Source organism: Coffea arabica, chromosome 1e (genome assembly GCF_036785885.1).
Source record: "Coffea arabica cultivar ET-39 chromosome 1e, Coffea Arabica ET-39 HiFi, whole genome shotgun sequence".
NCBI lineage: Eukaryota > Viridiplantae > Streptophyta > Magnoliopsida > Gentianales > Rubiaceae > Coffea > Coffea arabica.
The window spans coordinates 56,200,564-56,210,832 of NC_092311.1; the positions used below are offsets into that span (position 1 = coordinate 56,200,564).

Here is a 10,269-nt window from a genome sequence, read left to right on the forward strand (position 1 = left end):
CTTGGTTTCTTACTTCTCCAAGTAACCAAATTGCCCCATACAAATTTACAATACCCCGAGGTTGATCTTTTATCAATGACTGATCCTGCCCAATCAGTATCTGTATAAGCTTCAATGGTTCTTCGATCTCTCCTTTTAAAGAACAATCCCTTTCCTGGAGTGCTTTTTAAGTACCTCAGAATTCGATATACTGCATCAAGGTGCTCTTCACACAAAGAGTGCATAAACTGGCTCACAACACTCACTGAAAAGGCTATATCAGGACGAGTGTGAGCCAAGTAAATTAGCTTGCCCACTAACTTTTGGTATCGAGCAGTATCAACTGGTGTTCCATCTTTTAGATCTACTAACTTGTGATTCGGATCCATAGGAGTGTCTGCAAGTCGACATCCACTTATCCCTGTTTCCTTAAAAGATCCAAAACATACTTACCTTGGGACACAACCATGCCCTTTCTGGACCGAGTTACCTCCATTCCTAAGAAATATCGTAGTGTTCCCAAATTTTTGATTTCAAAACTAGAAGCAAGACTTTTCTTCAACCGCTCCATCTCAGTTAAGTCATATCTTGTGAAAATGATATCATCCAAGTACACAATGAGTACTGCTATCTTCCTGTCTTTGGAGTGTTTAACAAACATGGTGTGATTACTCTGAACTTGGGTATAGCCATGATCCTTTACTGACCTAGTAAATTCAAACCAGGCCCTAGGAGATTGTTTGAGACCATATATCGATTTTTTTAGCTTGCAAATTCTAAACTGAAACTTCCCTTCAAATCCAGGGGGAGAATTCATGTACACCTCTTCCTCCAGATCTCCATTTAAAAATGCATTCTTTACATCAAGTTATTGTAGTGGCCAATCAAGGTTTACTACCATTGAGAGAAGCTCCCTGATAGTGTATAATTTTGCCACTGGAGCAAAGGTTTCAAGATAGTTGATCCTGTAGGTTTGAGTAAACCCTTTAGCCACGAATTGAGCTTTGTACCATTCCAATGTCTCATCGAAATTATACTTGATGGTAGAGACCCATTTACACCCTATTGTTTTTTTTTACCTTGTGACAGGTTTGTTACTTCCCATGTTTGATTCTTCTCAAGAGCATGCATCTCCTCTTCAATAGCCTTTCTCCACTCTGGAACTTGTAATGCTTCCTGTACATTCTTTGGAATTTCCACAGAAGAAAGTTGTGAAGTAAATGTCAAGAAAGTAGGGGATCTCTTTTCATAAGAGACATAGTTAGTTATGGGGTGTTTGGTACAAGAACGCACTCCCTTTTGGAGTGCAATAGGAAGATCCAAATGAGCAATCTTTGAATCAGAGGAAACTTTATCTGAGGACTCAAACACATCAAATTCTACCCTAGGTTTGGATTCCTTGTTGTGAAGAGATGGGGGATCTTTTTCTTTTCCTCAATAATTTTTCCTGACATAGGGTTCAGGTTTTTTCCAGTTACGTTCCCATGTCTTTCACTAAAAGAATTTGACTCTATTATTGGCACTAAAGACAAGGGACCCTCTTTTAATCCTTGATCAATTTTTTCAAGTTTTTCAAAATCCTTTTGACAGGTAAATTGAAGAGTCATTTGATTTTTCAGGATTGTTATCTTGAAAAGATTTTTGTCGAGGAAATTGTGCTGTAGATTTTTCTAAAAAATTAGTAAAATCAATTCCCCCTATCAACAAAATTTGATTAGGAATTTGATTTTCAGTACAAAAAACATCATCATCTTCTCTAAGTTCTTCTATATGCCGAATCCCTGCCTGAAGAGGATCTGCAATAAGGGTTTATCTTTAAAAATTGTTACATCTATGGTTACAAACATTTTTTTGTGAAATAGGATCAAAGCATTTATGCCCATTTTGCGTGGGTGCATATCCAACAAAAATGCGTTTTCTTGCTCGAATATCTAACTTACTTTGACCCTGTTCATGATTGTGAACAAAGGCTATGCACCCAAACACCTTTTGTGAGATTTCATATGTTAATCAAGAAATGGGATAAAGTGTTTTGAAAAAATTCAAAGGAGTTTGTAAATTCAATGTTCTTGAGGGCATTTTGTTTATGAGATATGTAGCAGTTAAAATTGCTTCATCCCATAGATATTTAGGAACATTTCTTGAAAAAAGTAATGCCCTTGCCACTTCTAAAAGATGTTTATTTTTTCTTTCAATTACCCCATTCTGTTGTGGAGCATCATTGCAGGAGCTTTAATGCACAATCCCTTTTTCAAGAAAGAAACTTCCGAAAATTTTATTGAAATATTCTTTTCCATTGTCAATCTGTGCAATTTTGACTTTTTCTTGAAATTGGGTCAGAACCATGCAGTAGAAATTTTGAAACACACTTGCAACCTCTGATTTCTCTCTTAATAAATACACCCAACAAACTCTCATGTGATCAACAATGAATGTAACAAACCATTTTTTTCCAAACTGAGTTGAAATTCTAGAGGGACCCCAAACATCAGTATGTAATAGAAAAAATGGTTTTGAGGGTTGATAAGGTTGTATAGAAGATGTAGACCGATGATGTTTAGCCAATTCGTAGATTTCACATTGAAAGGAAGATGAATCCTTATTCTTAAACAAAGCTGACAATAAATATTTCAAGTAATAAAAACTAGGATGTTCTAGTCTAAAGTGCCATATCGTAATCTCTTTATTACTAGTAATAGACACAGACTTGTAACATGTGTTTTTGATTGGTATTGTCACATTTGATCCATCTTCAAGGAAGTAAAGTCCCCCATTTTCTCTAGCGCATCCAATCATTCTTCCCGTGGTCTGTTCCTGAAACTCATAGAAAGAAGGGAAAAAAATTAATCCGACACTTGAGATCCCTAGTTAATTTACTTATGGACAGCAAATTGCAAGATAAATTTGGAACATGAAGAACTCTATGAAGTGTTTGAGTAGGAGAGATGACAACGGAACCTATGCCAGCTCTAATGGATAATGATCCATTAGCAATCTTGACCCTCTTATTGCCTGCACATGGACTGTAAGTTGAAAATAATTGTGACGAATTGGTCATATGATCAGTGGCCCCAAAATCAATAACCCATAAAACTCGTGCACAAGATGCATTTGATGTTTTACATGAAAGAGGAACAATAAAATGATTACCATTTTTAGCAAAAGAGCAGAAGGGAGTGAAGCTTTTTTGCTCAGTGGTTGAAAATTGTGGAGACTTAAAGAGTTTGTACAATTGGCTTAATTGTTCCTTTGTGAAGGTCAGTGTCTCAGAGTCGGTTTGTTGCTTTTGAGAATCCTCGTTCACAGTCTGCAACGCCTTGCTATCACCTCCATTTTCTTCTTGAAATTCGAAGGTTTCCCATGTAATTCCTAGCACGTGTCCTTTGTGTGCCACGACTTTTTACAGTGTTCACACCAAGGCTTCTATCTCCGTCCAAATCTGTCCCCTTAGAAACCAATGCTGAACTCTCAACTTCACACTCTACCTTGGACTTTAGCATCACCTTATGCCTTGATTCTTCTCTCCTGACCTCAAAAAATACTTCACGAATGGAGGGAAGAGACTTCTTGCCCAAAATACGACCTCGCACCTCATCAAGTTCTTGATTTAGTTCGGCCAGGAAGACATAGACTCTGTCGTTCTCCTCCCATTTCTTATATCAAACACTGTCTGCAGGGCAGTCCGATTCGTCCTCATAACAAAGATCCAATTCCTGCCATAAAGTTACCATCGGATTGTAATAGGTTGTAACATCTCTGTCTTCTTTTCTTAATTTCCACAATTTCGTCTTTGAGATTGAAAATTTGAGACGAATTCTTTACATCGGAATACATATCCCAGACAGCGTCCCACACATCTTTGGCTGTGGGCAAAAATAAATGTAGCTTTCCTATCGCTAATTCCATAGAGTTTATCAACCAAGCAATAACTAGAGAGTTCTCTGAATACCACCATCTCTTCAAATTGGGATCTTCAGCAGCTGGTTGTTGAATTTCTCCAGTAATGTGGCCGAGTTTACCTCTGCCATCAATAGCAAGTTTTACGGATTGAGCCCATTCCAGATAATTGGAACCATTTAATTTATGAACGGTTATTTGCAGGGAAGGAGAATTTGAAGCAGTGTAATCCGTAGTTTGGGTAATTACTGAAGATGAGAATGAGTCTTCTCTTGTGTGAGCAGTAGACTCCTTGGATCCAGTCATGGCTGCTCAGTAATTCATGGACAGGAATTGGTACAGAGCCGGAGCTCTGATACTATGTAAACTTTAAAAACGAAAAGGAAATAAACAAAACTCTGCTTTTTTTATTTTCCCACACTCGGAATATGCTTACAAGGTAGACATTTATAGGGCAACCCTTTCACAATTCTGCCACAACTTAAGGTAACAGAATCATGATTTTAGGGATTACGTAATCAACTCACATCCTATCTTTTATTTTAGTTAATCTATTCAAACTTGATTGATCATAAGCAATAAAATCCCATAATCATGGGCGATAATATCTCCCATAATCATGGGGGATAATATTTTCGACAGAAATTTTCTATAATTTTTTTTGGTGTTTGCCTATTTGTTCATATGTTGTCTGGCAGTAGTCTTTCAACTTATTTTCTTCAGTTATATGGTTGGTTCTCAAAGCAGGGCTTAAGTGACAAAGCTTTTCTTATACTGGGTAGAGGTATAATCAAATGAGAACTTTGTTTACCGTTGGTCAAATTCCTGTTTGAGTTATTATTTTATTTAACAAGACCTTAACAAGGACACTGAATGTTACCTCTTAGGTGAAATACATTATCTATGCGGACATCTTAATTTTTTGGAGGATCTAGAGTGAGATCATTAAGAAGTTAGACTTCCAAGAAAGATGATTTGTTAATATTATGTGTGCTGAGAGATAAGGATTTCATTCATATGGAAAGGTGGATATGTTGGATATCGAAATTGTTTACTTTCTAGCCTTGCTGAGTGGTGAAGATGGTTTGAAACTAGTACATCACTGACTACTGAGTTCCTTTGAAGTTTTGTTGGGTCTATTCGTTTCACAAATTAATAGGAATAAAGCTTACACTTATTTTGCAGTAGGATGACCATGGACATTCTTGTGGATCATACACATGTAGTCATGTGCCTACCTATTGGTTTGGATTTCAAATCTTTATTGATACAAGAAGAGACACACTGTACTCTTGGGTCTCCTCCATCCCACTCTTGCTTGAGAAACTAGAGAAAGAAAGAGGCCACACTTTTTCTAATGTCACAGTTGTTTTTAATTTCTTGCATGCAGAACTAATATTGGACACTTCTGGGATTTGCTGATGACATTCCTCGTATTGGTTTTTGCTCTGTCTATGTGCAGATTAAAGAGAATGCTGCATATAATATGGTTGGTTTAATTTTTGGGCCAGCAAATGACACTCAAAAGCGACTGGAAAAGGTTTATATCGGCATATGCCCTCTGTGCTAATATTATATTACTGCCACAATTATTTATAGTATGCAATTATAATTCTGTGTGAAAAATTCACTGGTTGTTTACTTTGAGATCAGGAAACTGGAGCTAAAGTACGAGTTTATGGAACAAGAGCAGTTACTGGAGAAAAGGTAATGTGGCTGCCCCAAGTTGCCTTGCTATATTTCTTGTCCTGTTTCACTAGGTCCTGCATGCATATGATTCTCGCCCCTTTTTTAGTAATTATCCAGAGCATCAGCTTGGGTATTTATTTCTCTTTTGTTTACGCTGGTACATGCGATGGGCTGCATGATGATATGCATGGGCTTCTCTTTATGTTTTTCTCTGCTATTATTCTTATCACTCTCCAGGTTGAAGTTACTACTCCTGATGGTAATGAAACATGTGGTAGTTATGATGAGTTGCACGTTCATGTATCAGCTGACACATATGAAAAGATTGATGCTGCGGTGGCTCTTATTGAACTGCTAGTCACCCCAGTTTCGGTGAGTCTCCTGAACTTTAAGATCGTAGAATATTAGTCAGTTATGATTGCTAATATCTTCTTAAGGTCATTTAGAGTAATTTACTTCTTCATGCCATTCTTTGTACGAAAATAACTTAGTAATTGTTAGACTTTTCAGGGGAATCCTGCTTCCATTACTGTAACATCAACTGCAACATCTGGTGACAATGTGAATAGTGGTGCTCCGAGTCAAGGCACACCTGGTACTAATGTGCCTGCTGGTGTGGCAAGTGGAGTGGCTCAGCCAAGTGTAGGATCTGGACCAGCACCTTCACCTAATCACTTTCAGCAGTACTCAGGGCCTTGGTTTCCTGTGGGTGCACCTCAGACACATGCCTTTCCATCATCAGGTTTTGCTGCGGCTCCTGTCCATTTGTCTCCATCACAGTTCAATCCCTCAAGTATGCTGCCAATATTTGGTCCTCGGCCAGTTGTCACAGTGGGATTTACTCCGGTTCCCCAGAATCCTTCACTTATTACCTCCGGGCCACAGCAACCACAAGTTCTGCAGAGGCCATACATTTCACATCCGCCACCTTTGTCAGCTTCACAACCTGCACCTATTCAATCAAATGTCACATCACCACAATTATCTACTAACCAGTCAGCACCAACTGGGCCCACCCAGTTTGGGAGTTCAATATCTATTTCTTACCAGCCACCTTATGCTGGATCATCTATAGTACCAGTGAACACTCCAACATCCATTGGAGCTGGAAATATGATGTCAATGACCCCTGCAACAACTGGTCTGCAGGGCCACCCCTCCATGGCTTCTCATCCTTTGGCTGTGTCCAGAGCTGCACCGCCAAATATCTTTCCAATTACCCAGCAATCTGCTTTGCAGTCAGCTGGTGCTGCAGTTAATCATCCCGCAAATGTCCCATACTTCAACTCTAGTTCCCACTTCCAACAGGGGCTTTCACTTTCTCCACTACCTTCAGCAGCAAAAGTACCTGGTCCCATGCAGTCTGTTATGCCACGAGCTGTGATACCTAATTCATCTCCCAATGTGGTACCAGGATCCACCCCTCTTCTTTCACCAGTGACATCTTCATCAACACTACTACATCCAGCTTCAGGAATTCCTAATTCTGGTCCTGCTGGTGCTGTCAGTTTTAATGCCATTAACCCTGCAAATATGACTGCTCCCAGACCACAGCAACCCAGCTCAAATGATTTTACTTTTCAGCCTCACCGGCCACACAATCCAGCCCTTGAAGTTGCTCATAGACCAAATACTCAACCTATACTTTTACATCCAAATCAATCAGCACAGCCATATCAGGAATCTCAGATTTCACCTGTTCAGCCAGGAATGCACATGTTGAGACTACCACCTGCAAATCCAGGGTTTTCTAGGCCTAATGTTGGCAATCAAATGATGCAGCCTAGAGCTCAAACGTCTGTTAACTTTCCCAGTAGTCCAACAGCGCTTCTGGGTCCACCTAGGCATGCACCATTTCCAGGTTCGAATGCTGCTCCTCTACTGCAACCAAGAAACTTCAATTTAGATCCCCCATTCGTCAATGCAGATGGAATTCCTCGAGCAGGGGGCCCAATGCAAATTCAGCAAAACTACCCTCCATCGGCAACTAGGCCGCCAAGTTTTGTTGCTCCAAATCAACATATTAACAGTAATATTTCCTTTCAACCTGCTGCTGGGCTATCTTCTAGAGCTTCTGGAGTACAGCAAGTGTATGATCCCTTCTCGCCAACATCTGTTTCTCTTAATACTCATTTAAGCAGTAACAGAGCAAAGATTCAGAAACAGGAGAGTGATCCAGAGTACGAAGACCTGATGGCCTCAGTCGGTGTAAAGTAATGTATGCTCGTTAGTTTTTAGATGTCAGTGGCTTATGACCAAGAAAAAGGTTCACATGATGCGGATCAATCTGTGTCGAGCTTGGATCTAATTTATGAAATCATGCATTGCCGGTTCTTACTGGTACTATTCTTAATGGGTTATTACCAACATTTAGAGGGGAAAAAATGGAAATTTTCAACTTTCAATTATTTCTAGATGTTGCAAAATACATCTGTATTCTATCACAGTTTGTATAGTTTCTTGTCAACCTCTATCAACTAAATCTTAAATCGGCCACCTCATAGCTAATTGTAATACCTATTTAAAATTGACGAATATCAAGGTAGAAAACCCTCATGTCGATTCCCTTTTCATTAGTGTTGAATGAGAATATTGCTATGAAATTCTCAATGCTGAATGTTTCTAAATACCATGGCTGTGCTTGTAGCCATTTTGTTCATCTTTTTTATACTATTCCTGTTTACTGATTTATATAACCTGTAAATGAATTGTTGTGGTTTCTCAAATTTTTCCCTTTATATGCTTCAATTATTGAAAACACTTGAATGTAGGACCCAAATTACAACCAACCAAAAAGAAAAAAAAAGGATGAGCACACCAAATATCCATAAAACAGTAAAAGGAGAGAGGTGGCAGTTGGGATAAACATTTTGTGTCATTTTTTGAACTTCCAATTTTGCTCTTAAAAAAATTAATTTTTACCCCAACCACCTAATCATATTTGCTAATATAATCTCCTATAACTCCCTTAGATACAGCAACTATCAAATTAACTATAACTGTATTAAAGAAAAAATTACTAATAAATTGTAATTTTTTTTTCATGAAGAATTTATATAAAATTTATTTTTGTAAAAATAATATTAATATATTCATAAAAATCAATAATTATTTCTAAATTGCACACACTGGGTGCGCCTTTAACACTAGTCCTTATAACGTCTAAACTAATAAAATTTCACAGAAGATAAAGAAAAAGCAAAATTTCAATAGGAATGCATTCCCATGAGCACTATATTAGTGTAACTGTAACATGATGAGCAGTATAACAGTTGGTTGTTCATAAATGTTGTTATGGTATTTCAAATAAATTTTTTGGTCCGATTCTAATAAAATGCTTCTCTATTTTTTGAGTTTCCAGTAACTGATGATATTAGGCGCTTTAAAGAATTCAAGGAACTCAAAGTTTTCATCTATTTACCGCAAAAAAAAAAGCACAAACAAATTAATGAAACTATTATCCATTGGAATCGAGGGCATTGACTTCAAGGTTCATGGTAGCATAGTAAAATATATTGTTCCTGTGAAAATAAATGCTGGGGTCTAAAGAATTTTGGTTCTGAAATTTTACAGAAAAAAAAAGAAAAAATTTGAGATACTCGTTGTCATTGATATTCTTTTAAGAACTTCTCAGATAGTCTTCTCTGATTATGCCTTTCTTGATTTTTTTAAATCAATCAATCCATAATTTTTATTTATTTATTTTCACATTCTCTTCAATGGCATGATTCCCTTTTTAATCTGTAATTAGGATAATTCTACAAGTCCTCAAATCTTTTTAATTTTGTACCCCTATTATTTGTCTTGATTATTCATTGTTACTTATAAAATTTTGACAACTTTTATTTTTATATCATTAGCATATTACTCATGCTAATCCATTTAGGTTGTCCAGTTAGTAATTTGGTTCTGAAAAATTCTCCCTGTTTTTCTTTTCCAATACATTCTGTTTGACCATCTAAGTATCGATTTGGTCAAATCCTCTGTTCTCTTCCTTTCCAAACTTTTTTGACTCCTTAAACAAATTAAAATATTGCCTTTCAAATTACTTTCCTTCTTCCAACTTCTTATTGTTTCAAGTAAATTAAGAATTCCACTCTCCTTTAATCTCTTTTTAAATTTTTTTTAAATAGATCAAATTTTAAGTGCATTTGCACGGTATTATTATTTTACTTTATATGGAGATGCTAAATTATTTTGTCTCATTTTTTTTAATGTATCCCCAAACAAAAATTAGGATCTCTATTCGGGCATTTAGAAAACCAATGAATCCATATACTTTTTTCACTATAACTATTGACTATAAACAAAAGTTGAATTGTTAGTCTTTTTGGAGTGGGAAAGGATGATGGAATTGACTATAAACATGAATGTATTTTTTTATATTGTATTTTTAGAAGTGTTTATTGTTTTATTTGTAGAAGACTTTATCGTTTTATCTCATGTTTACAACATTGATTTTATTTTCTATTGTCTAATTTTATTCATGAGTTAATCTTATATGTACTGTCAGTACATATATTATCAAAGTCAGATAGATGACACATATACGAAATTTAAATTTTAAATTCAAAATAATCGTCCTGATACACTATTGTAAAACTGTACAAACGATTCAATCTGTTTATGAAGGACATTTCTTCAACTCAAGAATGTTGGAAGGAATGTGGTTCTATCGGTGAGTCCTTTGATCAAGAAAAGAAT

At 36.7% G+C, this 10,269-nt stretch overlaps 1 protein-coding gene across 2 annotated transcripts in view; it reads left to right on the forward strand.

Annotated features, from left to right (window-relative positions):
- LOC140014989 (uncharacterized) overlaps positions 1 to 8,175 on the forward strand; it is a 10,320-nt gene extending 2,145 nt beyond the window's left edge. The window contains exons 4-7 of one of the 2 annotated variants that reach the window (XM_072066748.1): positions 5,339 to 5,416; positions 5,530 to 5,583; positions 5,803 to 5,937; positions 6,067 to 8,175. In XM_072066748.1, coding sequence (XP_071922849.1) covers positions 5,363 to 5,416; positions 5,530 to 5,583; positions 5,803 to 5,937; positions 6,067 to 7,782 — 1,959 coding nt within the window. In that variant the 5' untranslated portion in view covers positions 5,339 to 5,362 and the 3' untranslated portion in view covers positions 7,783 to 8,175. The remainder of the gene's footprint in view (positions 1 to 5,338; positions 5,417 to 5,529; positions 5,584 to 5,802; positions 5,938 to 6,066) is intronic. The other variant, XM_072066754.1, reaches the window with a different exon arrangement.
- The last annotated feature ends 2,094 nt before the right edge of the window (positions 8,176 to 10,269 follow it).